General features: G+C 37.4%; 1 protein-coding gene across 1 annotated transcript in view; it reads right to left on the bottom strand.

The window, feature by feature from the left end:
* Manba (mannosidase beta) overlaps positions 1 to 19,097 on the bottom strand; it is a 111,194-nt gene that overhangs the window by 48,356 nt on the left and 43,741 nt on the right. Inside the window, exon 8 of the mRNA XM_027935438.2 lies at positions 5,117 to 5,268. Within this exon, the coding sequence (XP_027791239.2) occupies positions 5,117 to 5,268 (152 nt within the window). The remainder of the gene's footprint in view (positions 1 to 5,116; positions 5,269 to 19,097) is intronic.

Below are 19,097 nucleotides of genomic sequence, written 5' to 3'. Positions count from 1 at the left end.
TGGAGTATAAGGATTCAAAATAATTTTTGATTATCTTCTGTATTTCTGAAGTGTCTGTTGTGATATTGCCTCTTTCATCCCGTATGTTAGTGATTTGAGTTCTCTCTCTTCTTCTCTTCGCTAGCATGGCTAAGGGTCTGTCGATTTTGTTTATTTTTTCAAAGAACCAACTTTTAGTTTTGTCAATTTTTTCAATTGTTTCTTTTGTTTCGATTTCATTGATTTCAGCTCTGATTTTAATTATTTCTTGCCTTCTACTTCTTTTGCTGTTGTTTTGCTCTTCTTTTTCTAGGATTTTGAGATGAAGTATGAGATCATTTATTTGTTGGTTTTTTCTTTTTTTAAGGAATGAACTCCAAGCAATGAATTTTCCTCTTAGAACTGCTTTCAATGTGTCCCATAGATTCCGATATGTTGTGTCTGTGTTTTCATTAATCTCTAAGAATTTTTTAATTTCCTCCTTGATGTCTTCTATAACCCATTGATCATTCAGTAACCTATTGTTCATTCTCCAAGTGATATATTCTTTTTCCTTCCTTCTTTTATCGTTGATTTTCAGTTCCATTCCATTATGATCAGATAGGATGCATGGTATTATCTCTACTCCTTTGTATTGTCTAAGAGTTTCCCTGTGACATAATATATGATCTATTTTTGAGAAGGATCCATGTGCTGCTGAGAAAAAAGTGTAACTGTTTGATGTTGGGTGGTATATTCTATATATGTCAATTAAATCTAGGTTATTAATTGTGTTATTGAGTTCTATAGTTTCCTTATTCAACTTTTGTTTGGAAGATCTGTCCAGTGGTGAGAGAGGTGTGTTGAAGTCTCCCATGATTATTGTATGGTGGTCTATTAGACTCTTGAACTTGAGAAGAGTTTGTTTGATGAACATAGCTGCACCATTGTTTGGGGCATATATATTTATGATTGTTATGTCTTGTTGGTGTATGGTTCCCTTGAGCAGTATGTAGTGTCCCTCTTTATCCCTTTTGATTAACTTTGGCTTAAAATCTATTTTATTTGATATGAGTATGGATACTCCTGCTTGTTTCCGAAGTCCATATGAGTGATATGATTTTTCCCAACCTTTCACCTTCAGCCTATGTATGTCTTTTCCTATCAAATGCGTCTCCTGTAGGCAGCATATTGTTGGGTCTTGTTTTGTGATCCATTCTACTAGCCTGTGTCTCTTAATTGGTGAGTTTAAGCCATTAACATTTAGGGTTATTATTGAGATATGGGTTGTTCTTCCAGCCATATTTGTTTATTTATGTTACTAAACATGGTTTGTTTTCCACTTTGATTATTTTCCCCCCTTTAGTGTCCTACCTCCCACTGTTGGTTTTCATTGTTATTTTCCATTTCCTCTTCCTGTAATGTTTTGCCAAGGATGTTTTGAAGAGATGGTTTTCTAGCTGCAAATTCTTTTAACTTTTGTTTATCGTGGAAGGTTTTAATTTCATCTTCCATCCTGAAGCTTAATTTCGCTGGAAACACAATTCTTGGTTGGAACCCATTTTCTTTCAGTGTTTGAAATATGTTATTCCAGGATCTTCTAGCTTTCAGAGTCTGTGTTGAAAGATCAGCTGTTATCCTGATTGGCTTACCCCTAAATGTGATCTGCTTCCTTTCTCTTGTAGCTTTTAAAATTCTCTCCTTGTTCTGTATGTTGGGCATCTTCATTATAATGTGTCTAGGTGTGGGTCTCTTATGATTTTGCACATTCGGCGTCCTGTAGGCTTCTAGGATTTGGGGTTCTGTCTCATTCTTCAAGTCTGGGAAGTTTTCTCGAATTATTTCATTGAATAGATTGCTCATTCCTTTGGTTTGAAACTCTGTTCCTTCCTGTATCCCAATGACTCTTAAATTTGGTCTCTTGATGTTATCCCATATTTCTTGGATGTTCTGCTCATGGTTTCTTAACAGTCTTGCTGAGCTGTCTATGTTCTTTTCAAGTTGATATACTTTATCTTCATTGTCTGATGTTCTGTCTTCTAAGTGTTCTACTCTGCTGGTAGTATTCTCAATTGAGTTTTTAAGTTGGCTTATTGTTTCCTGCATTTCTAGGATTTCTGTTTGTTTGTTTTTTATAACCTCTATTTCCCTGTATAGTTGATCTTTTGCTTCTTGGATTTGTTTATGTAATTCATTGTTGAAGTGATCTTTCATTGTCTGATTTTGCTGTCTGATGTCTTCCTTGAGACTCCAGATCATCTGAAGCATGTATATCCTGAATTCTTTATCTGACATTCCATCAGCTGCAGCTATTACCTCTTCTAAAGTTGAGTTGACCTGCAATGCTTGTGGTCCTTTCTTTCCTTGTCTCTTCATACTGTTCGCGTTCCTTTCTTCTTGGTGAAACTGTTGTGCTATTGAATTTTCCCCCTATATATTTATATTGGTCTTGTATAGTTGCAAAGTCTCCCTCGCAGGCACGGGCGGCGGCTCTGCCCCTCCGCCAATTGGGGCAATGTGCCTACCACGCCGGCAGGCCGCTGGGCCTGCTCTGCCAGTCGGTAGCAGGTCCGCCGTCCTTGCAGGCGCGGGCGGCGGCTCTGTCCCTCTGCGGGCCGCTAGGCTTGTTCTGTCGGTGGTCGCAGTTCTGCCTACTTTGCAGGCGCAGGCAGCGGCACTGCCCCTCTGCAGGCCTCTGGGGCTGTACTGCCAGTGGGTCGCAGGTCCGCCTACTTTGCAGGCGTGTGGGGGGGGGGCGGCTCTACCCTTCCTCAGGCCACTGGGCCTGTTCTGTCTCTCGGTTGCAGGTCTGACCTGTTCTGATGGTGGTCTCAGTTCCGACTACCTTGCAGGCGCGGGGGGGAGGGGGCGGCTCTGCCTCCCAGCAGGCCGCTGCTCCTCTTCTGCCGGTGGGTCGCAGGCCCGCCTACCTTGCAGGAGTGATTGGAAGCTCTGTCCCGCCGCGGGCCACTGGGCCTTTTCTGTCGGTGGTCACCCTTCCCCTACCTGGCAGGCGAGGGGGGTGGGGGGCGGCTCTGCCCCTCAGCAGGCCGCTGGGCCTGCTCTGTGTTTGGTCCCAGTTCCCTCTACTATGCCGGCGCAGGGGGAGGGGGCGGCTCAGCCTCTCAGCAGGCGGCTGCTCCTCTTCTGCCAGTGGGTCGCAGGCCCGCCTACCTTGCAGGAGTGATTGGAAGCTCTGTCCCGCCCTGGGCCACTGGGCCTTTTCTGTCGGTGGTCACCCTTCCCCTACCTGGCAGGCGAGGGGGGTGGGGGGCGGCTCTGCCCCTCAGCAGGACGCTGGGCCTGCTCTGTCTTTGGTCCCAGTTCCCTCTACTATGCCGGCGCAGGGGGAGTGGGCGGCTCAACCTCTCAGCAGGCGACTGCTCCTCTTCTGCCGGTGGGTCGCAGGCCTGCCTACCTTGCAGGAGTGATTGGAAGCTCTGTCCCGCCCTGGGCCACTGGGCCTTTTCTGTCGGTGGTCACCCTTCCCCTACCTGGCAGGCGAGGGGGGTGGGGGGCGGCTCTGCCCCTCAGCAGGCCGCTGGGCCTGCTCTGTCTTCGGTCCCAGTTCCCTCTACTATGCCGGCGCAGGGGGAGGGGGCGGCTCAGCCTCTCAGCAGGCGACTCGAAAGTTCACTTATTTTATATTGCACACAATATATTATATTGCAAATGCCATTGCAAACAACAAAACAAAAATCAAAGCTTGAATATTATTGCCTCACTCACCCTGATCTTTTTTAAAATTCTTTCAGCCTTATACTCCTTTCTGCAGTAAATATCCTTTCTACTTTATCCAATTCTTTTTCACTCTACCCTCTGGAAAATCTAGAAATTTACAGCCAGTTGGAGAGCATGGCCCTTCCCTCCAGCCCCAGAACACTGCTCCGGAATGAATTGGAAAGCCAAAGAACAGGCTGGTCCCTTTAAACTCTGCTCTCAACATCCCCGGCAGGCTGACAAAAATTGGCCCAGTTGTGCTAAACAGAAAGGGCAAATCAGTAGGAGGAGAAGGGAAAAAATAGAGCAAATTATCCTATGCTGCATCTGGAGGAGCATTTCATTGTCTTATGAAATCTAAAATAAAACACACATTTTAAAGTAAAAGAAAATCACAATAAGTATTATAAAACTGAGGATTTAGCTACTAATGATATTTACATTCTAAACATCAAATAACATACTACAAGGCAGACTTATACATTTGTAAATATGCTGAGCTGTTATTTAACTTAAGGCAAAGAAAAAAGTGTTTATTTTCCTTTCACAAAGTTTATTTTCACTATCGCAAAGATAGTTTATACAATCAATTAGGAAATATTGTTTTCTTCTAAAGTTCTATTCTCAAACCCTTCAGAAAAACACTCCGGGTTTTTTCCTAGATGTAGATTTTTTACGATTTTTGTTTGTTTGTTTTCTTTTCTTTTAAATAAGTTGTATTATATATTTAAGTTATACAATATGATGTTATGGGATATGTACAGATAGTAAAAAGGCTATTATGGCAAAACAAATTAACATAGCCATCATTTCACATAGTCACCCATTTTTCTTGTTTTAGCGCCAAGAGCAGCAAAAATATACTCATTTAACATGAGCCCACGAATGGTCCAATTGTATTTCCCATGGTCCACATGTTGTCCAACAAATCTCCAGACCTGTTCCTCCCACATACCTCCTGCTTTGTATCCCTGACCCATAGCTCCCCATTTCCTCCCCAACCAAGATTTAGTTCTTTTATTAAGGTAAAAGTAAAAGAATATTATGTTAGCACAAAAATAAAAGTATGGATTGCTATCTGTTAAAACCATTCTCAAAAATACTTAAGATATTATTTGAAGAACTGAAAAAAAAGTTAAATATGATAATTTCTTTTCTGGGACTCACTACCCAAAATGTGAAGCTGCCATTTTCTTGTTTATCCAGGGTAAATATATAATAGTTTTCTAAAATTGGATGGCTAAAGTTGTCTCTATCAATAGCTCAGGAGATTGGAATATTTGATTTAAAAGTCTGCCCATTCTAAAGTTTCTATCATCCTGGAATTCTATACTACCTCTCAGTTCTTCCTGAGACCCAAAAAAATAGAAGTGAGTCACTCTTAAGCTTTTTGAGACAGTTAATAAAAAAGGAACAAGAAAAGAATGCCAATACTCACAAGTCAGAAGTTACTCTATCCTGGAAAGAATCTGGTGGGATCCAGTTGGAGCCTTTCAGAAATATGGGAAGTCCATTAATCTTAAAGTAGAAACTCAGACCACGAGATCCTTTTATGGGCTCTTCTACAAGTTCTACTGTTCTAAAATAAACCTGTCATGAACAATTAAATATTGAATATTGAATCAGACACATACACAAAATTTGTTTTTTTAAAAAAAGAAGCATGCTTCTTAAACATATTTTAATGTAAAGTTTCCTATTTGCTACAAAGCAATTAATGTGAAAATATAAATTTCAGTAAATATATTAGTCTGTTATTTCTCTTGAAAAAGAAAAATACAGAAACAAAGAGCAAAATACATTGAGTCTTCCTCATGGAATGGGCTTTTATGATTACGTAAGAACAAAAGCACATTTGAACATAGCATTTCATAATTAAAACAAAAATTGATGCTTTTTCACAAAAGTAGGAAAAAAGTACCATCAGTCAAACTAATACATCTTCAATTGAAAAACACATTCTCATTTCAGTGTTATTAAAATGTGCCAAAATGTGTATCTTGGAATCAAAGGGAAAAAAAGCTTACGCACTTTATAATTTACAACTTTCCAATCTTAATAGCACATTACTATAAAAAATAACTTTGTTTAATGGGCAATTTCATCCTAATTATCACATTAAACTCAATGTTTGACAGAGCTCTGGTATATCAACTGGAGCTGTATGGGATACATTCATTGGAAGAAGATCTTACAGGAGCACACACTTCAGTGCTATCATTGCTACAGGAGAGGAGGAGACTTTGTTCCTCAGTCCAGTCAGATTTTCCCAGTTAGTTAAGGGCAACAAGACCTAGAAAAGCTCTGCTATTCTCATCAAAATCTTCCTTTTTAACATCCATAAACCTGATCAAGGAATGAGTGACATTGTTGTTTACCAATAAAGCCTAGCCTTGAATCAAAATTATGCACTTCTCAGGGCTGGGGTTATGGTTCAGTGGCAGAGTGCTTGCCTAGCATGTGTGAGGCACTGGGTTCAATCCTCAGCACCACATATAAATAAATAAAAAATAAAGGTACATCAACAACTAAAATTTTTTAAAAAAATTATACACTTCTCAAATTAAAAAAAAAACACATATCAGTATATTTCATGTAGTGTCAGTGTCTACATTCATTCATCCTTCTACTTTCTTATCTTTGCCCTTATTTAGAAGACAAGACAAAAGAAATCAGAATTAACTTCATGAGAAGACACAGAACATGACCTGGATCAGGAGAATTTTGACATGGAATTGCCACACCTGCTTTAGAGTGGTGAAGAAGTCACCATGGTTTTTAGAGACCACTTTTTGATGGTGAGCTCAACTTTCTAGAAGAGTAGTTCTTTGAAAGTGGTCTCTTAGAACCTTTCAGGGGTCCTGGGGCTCCGAATTATTGGCACAATAAAAGTTAAAACCCTATTTGCCTTTTTCTCTCTTATTCTTTCCTGAGTGTGAGTGGAATTCCTAGGGATGATTGTTTTAGTCAACTTTTTCACTGCTGTAACCAAAAGACCTGACAAGAACAATTTTAGAGGAGTAAAAGCCTATTTGGGGCTCACAGTTACAGAGATCTCAGTCCATAGACAACCAATCTCTCCAGGAACACATATATACGCCAAAGGCACACAGCCCCAATGACCCACCTCCTCCAGCTACACCCCACCCACCTGCCTATAGTTACCACCTAGTTAATCTCTATCAGTGGATTAATGCACTAATTAGGTTAAGGTTTTCATAACCCAATCATTTCACCTCTAAATTTCTTGCATTGACTCACACAAGAGCTTTTGGGGTATACCTCATATCTAAATCATAATAATGATGTGAGATGACATCCTGACTGGCAGCTAAGTACTTTGTATATTCTGTATGCTATTTTTTGGTTTTTTCCTTTGTTTCTTTTGTGGTGCTAAGTTCTGAACCCAGGGCCTTGCACATGTTAGGCAAGCACTCTACCACTAAGCTACATTCTCAGCCCTGTGGGCTCTATTTCTAAAGCATAGGTTTTGGGTTTAAAGAAGTGCTTTTTGAAAGATTTACTCAGTTTGTTCTCAGTACTTTTACTGTGCTCTTTCTATCTCTCTTTAATTATTTCTGTTATAATCTCTGTAAAATGTCTCTAACTGTTCAACAAATCTTTATTATGAATCCCACAGTTTCCCTCGCAACCTTCACAGAAACATAAGACTGGATCCTCTTTGTTAGTTTTATTCACAGTGATATTTCTTAAGTTTTTTAAATCAAATATTAATTTTTAAATTAAAACCCGGGGAGGGGAGGGGAGGGGAGGGGAGGGGGGATAGTAGAGGATAGGAAAGACAGCAGAATACAACAGACACTAGTATGGCAATATGTAAATCAATGGATGTGTAACTGACGTGATTCTGCAATCTGTATATGGGGTAAAAATGGGAGCTCATAACCCACTTGAATCAAATTGTGAAATATGATATATCAAGAACTATGTAATGTTTTGAACAGCCAACAATAAAAAATTAAAAAAAAAAAAAAAAAATTAAAACCCATTTTAGAGTTTAATAATATTTTATCTCATTCTAAAAGAAAATTGAATATATGTTTTCCTAATGTAAGGATGAATTGTTAAAATAGTATTAGAAGGTTTAAATTCTCAACCTCTAACTGTCCTGTCTGCATCTAAAAGTGCTGAAAAACAATGAAACTGACATAAGAGAGTCTTTTGACTTGTGGGGTTGGGAGGAGAATCTATTCCAAGGAAACTGGGTAACATTATAAATAACAAATGAAATTATTATGACAGTCATCTTTCCCTCATCTTTAGAGATTTTTTTTAAAGGAACAATAAGCATTGGATAAGACAAATGAAGGAAATGACTTATAGCAGAAGCTGTAATGGCCACACATATGGACTGCCCACCCTTGGAGACTCCACAGATCTCAAAAATGCAGATGGAATTTCATCACCATAAATAAACGCTAATGGAGGGTGTAAACTATTGTTGTTGAGTTATATACTGCAAAAGTAAAATCAATATGTCATTAGCTGGGACCTGAAAACCAAGATTTAATTGTCAAGCAAGGTGAATCTGCAGGGCTAGCTCAGTGGCCACCTCAGCTCCACTCACATTGATTTTATTTTTTAGTGAAATATTACTTTTTTTATTACACATATAATATAATTTTTCATGTCTCTGGTTGCACACAGAGTCACACAATTCATGTCTTCATACATGTACTTAGGATAATGATGTTCATCTCATTATCTTTAGAGATTTTAACAAGTTACTTTATTGTGTCTTGTACAATGCACTACCTTTTTAAAAAAGAAAAAGAAATCAAATACCTTAAACTTAGACATGATAAGCTTTTTAAAAGCCAAATACTATTTGTTACATCTTTTCAAATCAGTGATGAAAAAGGCTATGGTCTCTATTATATAGAGTTCCTGGTGCTGCACTGGCTGGAGAAGTACATGTGTTGGGTTTTTGAGTGCCTCCAGGATGAAAAGTCAATGAAAAAAACCCACAGCATCACCATTTTGTAATGACACAGTAACACGTTCAATTAAAAGATCTAGCTGCAATATGAAGATTGAGTTGATATTGGAAAAATCATACTTTTGCTTTACAAAAGGGTGAACTTCCTGACATTGATGAGCTTGCTATTTTGCATGTGTTTGTCTGTTATCAGACAAATAATTTATCAAAGAAGATATTTTATGTGAATTTTTAACACCAAAGTACAAGAGGTGTTGAAATACTCAGAGTACTGAATTTTTTTTTTAAATCTCAAGGTTATAGTGCAATTTCTGTGTTAGCATTTGCACAGGCGTTAAAATGCAGAGGGTAACACTGCAGATCCCTTAGCAGAAATCAAAGCAGCAGCTCCAAACTGTGTTAGTTGTCATTATTTCCTTCACCTTCAAGCATTAGCAGAAAAAAAGTGTCAGTGTCACTTCAGATAAAGCAGCAAAAATTGTCAATCTTATTAAATATCAAGGCTGATTACACATCATTTTAATATCCTATGTGATGAAAAGAGAAATACCATGCAGGACAAACATCTTGAGGAAAAACATCTGGGCCATTTTTTGAGTAGTGAGCTCGGTCAGTCATCTCATTATGAAACTCCATTTTTACTAGAAAAAAGGACTAACGGATGACCTATGGCTGTTCTGACATGGATTCCTGGCAGGCATTTTCTTGAAAGGGAATGAGTGAGTCTGTCACTTCAAAGAAGACAACTGGCAATATTTGTGGACAATGATAAAACTCAAACTTTCAAGTAAAAAAACAGGATTTAGAAAAGCTTGTATCCATTACCCTGAGCTTGAGAGCATTTGATACTTAAAAGATTTTCCAGGTGACATCAGAGGAGATATTAACAAATATGAATGTGATTCTGGAAAATGAAATTGTTTCAACATTTGGAAGATTTATAATTTCTCAGGAAACCAACAATTTTTAAATAACCAATGTATTATATTACAGTGTCACACCATTTGAGTAAGGAATCCATTAAAACTGCAAGATAGTCCAATGGATTTTAACGTAACAGAATGAAAAGTTCATTGAAATTGCTTCAGAGTTGCAACCAACCTTTAAGAAACTATCACCTGTTGCCGGGCACAGTGGTACATGCCTATAATCCCAATGGCTCAGAAAACTGAGAGGCAGGAGGATCACAGTTTCAAAGTCAGTCTCAGCAACTTAGTAAGGCCCTAAGCAACTTAGCAAGACCCTGTCTCAAAAAAGAAAATTTTAAAAAAGGCCTGAGGATGTGGCTCAGTGATAAAGTAGCCTGAGGCCTGAGGTTTAATTTCTAGTACCAAGCACACACAAAAAAACTACCACTTGTTAAGTTCTAGTATAGTACCAAAGAATATCCACAATTATCTGAAAATACTATTAAAGCACTCTTCCTTTTTACAACTACATGTCTGTGTAAGGTCAGATTCTCTTCATGTTTCAACCAGAAGAACATATTGAAAATTGAACACAGATGCAGATAAGAATCTAGCTGCCTTTATTAAAATATTAAAGACATTTGCAAATATATAAAACAATGTCATTATTCACATCAAATTTTTGGTTTATAAATATACTTACTTTTCATAAAATAAGTCAGATAAATTCACATCTCATGACTTATTGTGGTGATTTTAGATGAATAAGTAAATATTTAATTCTAAGTATAAATATTTACTATGGTAATACATAGAGCCCAAAGAAACATCAGCACATTAGGGTTCTCAATACTTTTTGTGGAGGCGGGAGGAGTAATGGGGAGAACCCAGGGCCATGTATCACCAAGTCACATCCCCAGTACTTCTAATTGTATTTTATTTATTTATTTATTTTTGAGCCAAGTTGCTAAGGCTGGCCTGAAACTTGAGATCCTCCTGCCTCAGCCTCCCAAATTGCTGGGATTATAGGTGTGCACCACCATGCCCAGTTGCTCAATACTTTTTTGTGAGTGTAAAGTAGTTCTGAGTCCAAAATAATCTGAAAATTATTAATCTAGAAAAAAGAACTCATTTATTTCTTACTAATTAATGCTATAAGTAGTGTTAACTATAAAACACACTTTTCAACATTTTTCTTTTCTGTGCAAATTCTCTTGTGAAAAGAAAGACATCGTTCCCAATCCCCCAACTCCTGAATTTTCCAACCCAGGTCAAAGTAACCACTAAACCACCTGCCTGGGCCTCAGAGGTAAAGCAGTGATTACCAGCCACCTTGCCCCTGAGCATGACTTGAGGTGCTGGTGCACCTGTAATAAATGTCAGTATTCACCATGTCCTCTGGCAGTTTCCATAGGTAACATAAATGACTCTGCTACAGGGTTTTACTTCAGAGAAAATAATGGACTCTAAAAACAGGCTTTTTGGAAAACACCCCTGAGTAACACACATTTGATCCACAGTGAATACACTATCTTCCTATGAGACGAAAAAAATTTTTAAACAATCCAACAAAGCAAATTACTGTCTAAAAATAGGTGGGAAAGGCATAAATATCTAAGATCCTAAAAAAATGTATAAATCAAGCAGTTTAGACTTTAAATTTTTTAACCCTCAAATTTTTCTGTGCTAAAAATTTTGTTTCCCGAGCTTCCCAGATCTTTATAATTGTGATTATGATTATGATTATTAGCTTCATAAAGATCTCATCTTTTAAACAGGATTAACTTTAAGAGTGCAGAAAAACTGAACACATTATTTCAGATGCAGCTGGGGATATCTTAAGCATGGGTCTCCAGGGGTGTGTGACTCATAAGTAGATGCTGTACTCCTCTAATGTCCTTCTCTGGCAGACCACACAGATGATGATGTAACGAATCATCGATTCATAAACCAAGTGCTGCTCCTCAGCTATTTGTAATCAGGCTGTTGGCATCACTAGATTTTCAAAAGAACAATTTTCTCCATAACAACAAAAAACACTTCTTCCTAACACTGGCAAATGTTACACCTTCTAAAATCATTTCACACCTACTACCAAACATTTGCAAAGACAGCAAACACCACGTTTCTGTCTTTGATCTGAAAATGCTCAGTCATGCAGAAGTATGAGAAAAGGAGCTCAGGGTCTCCACAAACAGCACTTGTCAGATGGGCCTGTGCAAGGGAGCAGAAGTTCCTTCGTGGTGCCCTTGCCAAGAGCACAACCAGAAGTTAGCAGATGAGCACTGACCCCAGCAGCACAGTCACCGGATATCTTTGAAGCCAGATGTGTATCTGACACCAAACGGAATCACTTTTTAACATCCTCCTTTTCTATACAGCAAAATTATTTTCAGTAGTAATAGTGAAATGAATAACAAAAATGACCAGAAGGGAAATACAGACAATAAAAACTTTCTTTAATTGAACTTTGTATAAGGACACCAATTTCTTTCTAAATAGTAAAATAGAGCCAGGCACAGTGGTGCACACCTATAATCCCAGTAAGGCCAGAGGCTAAGCAACTTAGTGAGACCCTATCTCAAAATAAAATATTAAAACAGGACTGGAGGGTCAGAATAGCAGCTATTATGAAGACAAACAACAATAAGTGTTGGTGAGGATGTGGGGAAAAAGGTACACTCACACATTGCTGGTGGGACTGCAAATTGGTGCAGCCAATATGGAAAGCAGTATAGATTCCTTGGAAAACAGGGAATGGAATTACCATTTGACCCAGCTATCCCTCTCCTCAGTCTATACCCAAAGGACTTAAAAACAACATACTACAAGGACACAGCTACATCAATGTTTATAGCAGCACAAATCACAATAGCCAAACTGTGTGGAACCAACCTAGATGCCCTTAAGTAGATGAATGGATAAAAAAAAATGTGGCATATATACACAATGGAATATTATTCAGCAATAAAAGAGAATAAAATCATGGCATTTGCAGGTAAACGGATGGCATTGGAGAAGATAATGCTAAGTGAAGTTAGCCAATCCCCAAAAAACAAATGCCAAATGTTTTCTCTGATATAAGGTGACTGACTCATAGTCGGGTAGGGAGGGGGAGCATGGGAGGAATAGACGAACTCTAGATAGGCAGAAAGGTGGGAGGGGATGTAAGGGGGCAGAGGGTTAGCAATGATGGTGAAATGTGATGGACTTCATTATCCAAAGTACATTATGATGACATGAATTGGTGTGAACATACTTTATATACAAACAGATATATGAAAAATTGTGCTGTATATGTGTAATAAGAATTGTAATGCATTCTGCTGTCATGTATTTTAAAAATAAAATCAATTAAAAAAAAAGAATGAGGATTAAAAAAAGGACTAGAGGTGTGACTCAGTGGTAAAGTGCCTCTGGGCTAAATCCCCAGTACCAAAAATAAATAAATACACAAAGTAAAATAAAGATTAAAGTACAAAAAAGGAAATAGTCTTAGATTCATATTTTTATTCTATTAACATTTTTAAAGAAGAAATAATTTACCTACACATTGGTTTGTAGTAATGAAAATAATATCTGCTATTTTGAGTCTTAACTTTTAAAAATTTGCCAACAACTTTCTCAAAATTGATATTCTTTAGATATTTATGTTAATAAAGAGTGTAGCCAAAGCCAGGCATGTAGTGCATACCTATAATCCCAATTACTTAGGAAGCTGAGGCAGGAGGAATGTAAATTGGAAGACAGCCTTAGTGACTTACCAAGAGCCTGTCTCAAGGTCAAAACAAAAATTTTAAAAAGGCTGGGGACATGACTAAGTGGTAGACCGTTTGCCTAGCATGCATAAGGCCCTGCGTTCATCCCCAGTTATGGGAAAAAAAATTAATATATTTATGGCCAGATTTGCCAATCTATCATGTCATAGCTGACAAGTTGTAGATGAACACACAATGTCTTTGTTTATTAATTAATTTTTACGTGGTGCTGAGGATCAAACCAGTGCCTCACACATGCTAGACAAGCACTCTGCCACTGAGCTACAGCCTCAGCCCCAACACCATTAGTTTTTAACTTAGAAATGTTCTTTCAGGTGAAACCAAATATACACAAATATTTTGGAAAAGCATTCAACACAAAGTCATATAAACTCCACTTCACATTAAATTTCAAATAATGCCTTGGTTTCCTTGAGATCTACTCAAACTATTACTAATGCCTCCAAAATAAAAAATAGTTCCACTTCTCCAATTTTTCTTCTGCAAAATCAGAGAAGATGGCTAGATGGTATCAAACACAGATATTATTTGATCCATTGGTTTAGAACAAGTGTCCAGTTCTTGTTGAAAATGTCTGGGGCATTCCTGTTTGGATTTTTCTAGCCATGGATAGTCAGCATCATCTGCTATTTCTCCCGGCATTCATCTTCAAGTTTTAACCCCTTTTTCTATGTAAATCCCCATTCCCTTATATTGTGTTGTTATAAAGAATAAATCAAAGAAGAATTAAAAGCTTGATATTTCACTGTAGATTGTTCAAGAAAGATTCTGGCTATTTGCAAACATGTTTATATCTGATTAATCTCTTGTAAAACTACACCCAGGGGAAAAAGAGATAACTTCAAGGAGAATAACTGCAAACAGCAGAGAGCAAAATCTGAGATAATTCACGTGTCCATGTCTTCTTAGGATGACATAGTACCTATACTTCAAAGTTGAGATTAACTTTTCAAAATTTGTCTGGTTGGGCTGGGGTTGTGGCTCCGTGTTAAAGCACTTGTCTAGCATGTGTGAGGCACTGGGTTCAATTCTCAGCACCACATATAAATAAAGAAAGAAAATAAAAGTCCATCAACAACTAAAAAAAAAAATTAAAAAAAAAAAAACTTGTCTCATCTGTGCCCAGCTTCATAAAGAGCATTCCACCTTGTCTAAGATGGGATTTTGAAACTTCCTAAAGTTTTTTACATCTGTGATGTAAGATTAAAAAGAATGATTTTTCTAAAGTTCCAAAAATTTCATATATAAAGAAATATTTCCAAACAAATTCTGCAAGGTTTAGAGAATGATTTCCAGGAGGCAGAGATTGATTTCTCTGATTTCTAAGAACTTCACTGAGACTGTTGACTATATGTGCAGCATCTTTTATCTTGGACTGTGGCAGAGGTTTATGAAACAATGATCAAGTTATTTGAAGACACCCTCTGTGAGTTTAGCAGCAGTCTTTCCAGAAATGCAAGCATTTCTTTGTTTCAATTTGACTGTCTTCTATAAGGATCTATCTGACCAATCTGTACATTGGATCTCTATATAAAACATCTCCGATGTAGTCAAAAAGTATTCAAAGATATGCTGTTTTTTTACTAATTGTCCCAACGAAAGTATCCACTAACAGCATGTTTTACTTTTATTCTTTCTTAATTTTAAATCAATTAACAAATATAAAAAAGTAAATTTCAATTATAAAAATACTATTAAAATTAATAGACTATTTCATGTGTGAACTAAAATATACAAAAAAGTTACACATTATAAAAAATTACATATTAACCCTCACAGTTCACATTTTCTCTTTAAAAATTTTTTAACATTAAAGTGACTCCAAAAAGGAGTTTGAAGTAATTCTCATTGAGTTTGTTCTTGTTTATGATCACTGTGATACTGTTGTTTATTTCTAACTTCTTTTAAATGCAAGTAATAAAATGTTATAGTTTAGATAAGTGATGTCCCCCAAAAAGCTCATGTGGCAATGCAGGGATGTTCAGAGGTGAAACAATTAGATTGCAAGAGCTGGAACCTCATCAGTGGATTAATTCACTTGATGAATTAATAATCTGAATGGAATATTGGGTGGTAACTGTAGGCAGGTGGGAGGTGGCTGAAGGAAGCAGGTCACCGGAGGTATACCCTTGGGGACTGTATTTTGTCCCTGGCTCCTCACCTGCTCGTTCATTCTTTGCTTCCCCACTTCCATGAGCTGCACAGCTTTCCCACTATCACACCCTTCAGCCATGATGTTCTGCTTTGTCTCAGCCCAAGAGAAATGGAGTCAGCTGACCACAGACTCAACCTCTGAAAACATGATCCCCAAATAAACTGTTCCTCCTTTAAGTTTTTCTTGGAAGGCATTTTTGTCACAAGGACAAAAATCTGACTAACATTAAGGCAAGGATTGGAGACATGAACTGTGTTCCAAGAAAACTCAAACTTTTATAAACTTGCTTTCAAAATGACTATTTGAGGGGCTGGGGCTGGGGCTCAGTGGTAGAGCAATTACATAGCATGTGTGAGGCACTGGATTCAATTCTCAGCACCGTATATAAGAAAATGAATAAGATTAAGGTTCCTCAACAACTAAATATACACACACACACACACACATATACATATATATGTATTATATTATATATGTATATGTGTGTGTATATATATAATTTTTTTTAATGACTATATGTAAGGAGTCTTTATGTACCTGGGCACAACTGCATAACTTAAGAGTACTCCAAATTAACTTCCACGTAGAATATAACATTTATCAAATAATTAATAATAGAAATGTGCTGAATCAAGGCCTATGTCTATATTATGAAAATTCAAGAGTAACCACACATATGTAAAACTTGGACCAATAAAAGAATTTGGGGGATGCCGGGGCTGTGGCTCAGCAGGAGAGTGCTCATCTCCCATGTGTGAGGCCCTGGGGTTCCATTCTCAGCACCACATAAATAAAATAAAATAAAGGTATTGTGTCCACCTACAACTAAAAAAATATTTTTAAAAAAGATTTTAGGGGACTATAACTGGCATGGTTTAGAACTACTGATACATAATAATACAAATCAAATATACAAATCAAACTATAGTTTACGTGAAATGCACCCACTTGCTGCCCACACCTAGGGTGAACTGCTCTCGTGGCCCACCCTGGGGAATACACTGCCTGTAGCCATTTTGGAAATCTTCAAACTGTTGACAAGGGGAGGATGAAGGAAGGTGTGCTGTGTTGTACACCTTGGCTCCAAAATTCATGTCCACCCCAAAACTCAAAATGAGACCTTATTCAGAAACAGCACCGTTGTAGATAAAATTAGTTAAGTTAGAAGGAAATCATACCAGGCTCTAACCCAATGGCTGGTGACCTTATGAGAAAAGAGAAGAACTTCATGATGACAGAGACAGACTAGAGTGAGGTTTCTACAAACCAAGGAATGCCAAGGATTGCTGACAATGACAAGAAGCAGGAAGAGGCAAGGAGAGTGTTCCCTAGAGTCTTTAGAAGAGCCCCAGCTCTGCCAACACTTTGGATTTGGAATTCCAACATTACAGAACTACAAGAGAACACATTCTTGTTGTTTTAAGCTATCCTGTTTGTAATAATTTGTTCTGACAGTCCTAAGAAACTAACATGAAAGGGGACATACTTCACAATCTCTGCAAACTCTCAATATGGAAACATACCTTGATTATTATGAATTTCATATCATCTGGCTTATGCATCCTAAAGATCTTTAGAGAGCCCAGAGTGGCACTTGGAAAGAAAAAGGAAAAATTCCACTAATGTTATGTTCTCTTTTTGTGTAAAGTGCAGAGACAAAAATGGAAATTTAACAAAGGACTTAAAAATAGAATACTACAGTGATGCAGCCACATATATGTTTATAGCAGCAGAATTCACAATAGCCAAACTGTGAAACCAACCTAGATACCCTTCAATAGGTGAATGAATAAAGAAACTGTGGTATATATATACAATGGAATATTACTCAGCAATAAAAGAAAATAAAATTATGGCATTTGAAGGTAAATGGATGGAGCTAGAGAATATCATGCTAAGCAAAGTAAGACAATACAAAAAACCAAAGGTCGAATGTTTTCTCTGATAAGTGGGTGCTGATCCATAATGGGGGTGGGGAGGAGCATGGGAAGAATGGAGGAACTTTGGATTGGGCAGAGGAGGTGAAGGGAGGAGAGGGGACATGGGATAGGAAAGACAGTGGAATAAGATGGACATTATTACCCAAGGTACATGTATGATTGCACGGATAGTATGACCCTACTTCATGTACAACCAGAGAAGTGAAAAACTGTGCTCTATTTGTGTACAATGGATGGAAAAGCATTCTGCTGTCATGTATAACAGATTAGAACAAATAAGTTAAAAAAAAATTTTAAATGGGAATTTAAGAAATAAAAAATGAAGTGAAAAAACTTTTTAAAAAAAAGAATAAATCTCAAATTTTTTTTCTAATTATAACACCAGTTGGCAATATTTTACTTCTTCTGGCTTTGGAACTGAGAAACACATTATTACATTATTTACTTTCTTATAATAAATTAATAGAAGAATCTTAATACCAGGAAGTGAATATAAACAGCAACTATAAAACAGCAAATATAAACCACAACTACCCTCAGTTGCTTTTAGCAAAATGAATCACATTATATAGGGAATACTTGAAAGACTCTTATGGAATAAGCTATGGTAAAGACAAATATCAATGAATGGATTCTCTATCTTTCCAGAAAGGCAAACCATAATTGTCATTCAAAAGTATTTATGCTACTAACACACATTTCCTAGTCAATCCAGTGCAAGCCATGAGTAGGATAAGACAATTTATCTGGACAGAAGTGGCAAAACCAGGCAGTGACGGGCACTTTTTATTCCATCTACCCCATCTCCCATTCCCACTAACACACAAAGCTTTCTCTTTTGCTAAAAAAATCAATTGGGGGTGGGCTGGGGTTGTAGCTCAGCGGTAGAGCACTTGCCTAGCACATGTGAGGCACTGGGTTCAGTCCTCAGCACCACATAAAAAATAAATAGAGTAAAGGTATTATGTCCAGCTCTAAAAATTTAAATAAAGTTATTATGTTCATCTACAACTAAAAATATACATATAAAAAAAATCAACTGGGCTTCCCAAACTAACAAAGCTGACTTTCCTAGAGTCACATTCTAAGGTTCCCTCATACAATTATGGGTTTGGCAGAATTTATGATATCCCAACACTCATGTTTTATTTTTTTGTTTATTAATCTTTAAAGTGCAGGTTGATTTTTTTTCCCTCATATTACCTTTTTTCATACTTAAAACATTTGCTCCAGAGTCACTTTGTCTTAGTCCTTTTTCTGTTGCTATAACAAAATATACCTGAAACTGGGTAATTTTGAAAAAAGAGCGGTTTATTAAACTCATGATTCTAGAGGCTGGGAAGTTTAAGATATCACTTGAATCTGGTTGGCTGCTGGAGGAGCCTTTTCACTTGGTGGAGGATATCACAGAATGCTACTTTTTTTTTTTTTTTTTTCAGTGCTGGGGACCAATCCCAGGGCCCTGTGCTTGTTAGCCAATTATTCTACCACTGAGCTACACCCTCAGCTCTCCCCTTATAAAACCACTAATGTCTCTGTGGGAGCCCCACCCTCATGACCTCATCTAATCTTAATTACCTCCAAAAGATCCCACCTCCAAGTAGCATTAACATATGAATTTGGGGATTAAGTTTCCAATACTGTGAATTCTAAAGACAAAACATGGAAACTATAGCA

Source organism: Marmota flaviventris, chromosome 7 (genome assembly GCF_047511675.1).
Source record: "Marmota flaviventris isolate mMarFla1 chromosome 7, mMarFla1.hap1, whole genome shotgun sequence".
NCBI classification, from domain to species: domain Eukaryota; kingdom Metazoa; phylum Chordata; class Mammalia; order Rodentia; family Sciuridae; genus Marmota; species Marmota flaviventris.
Note: the sequence above shows the minus strand (reverse complement) of the source record. Positions and strands in the feature narration are given on the sequence as shown.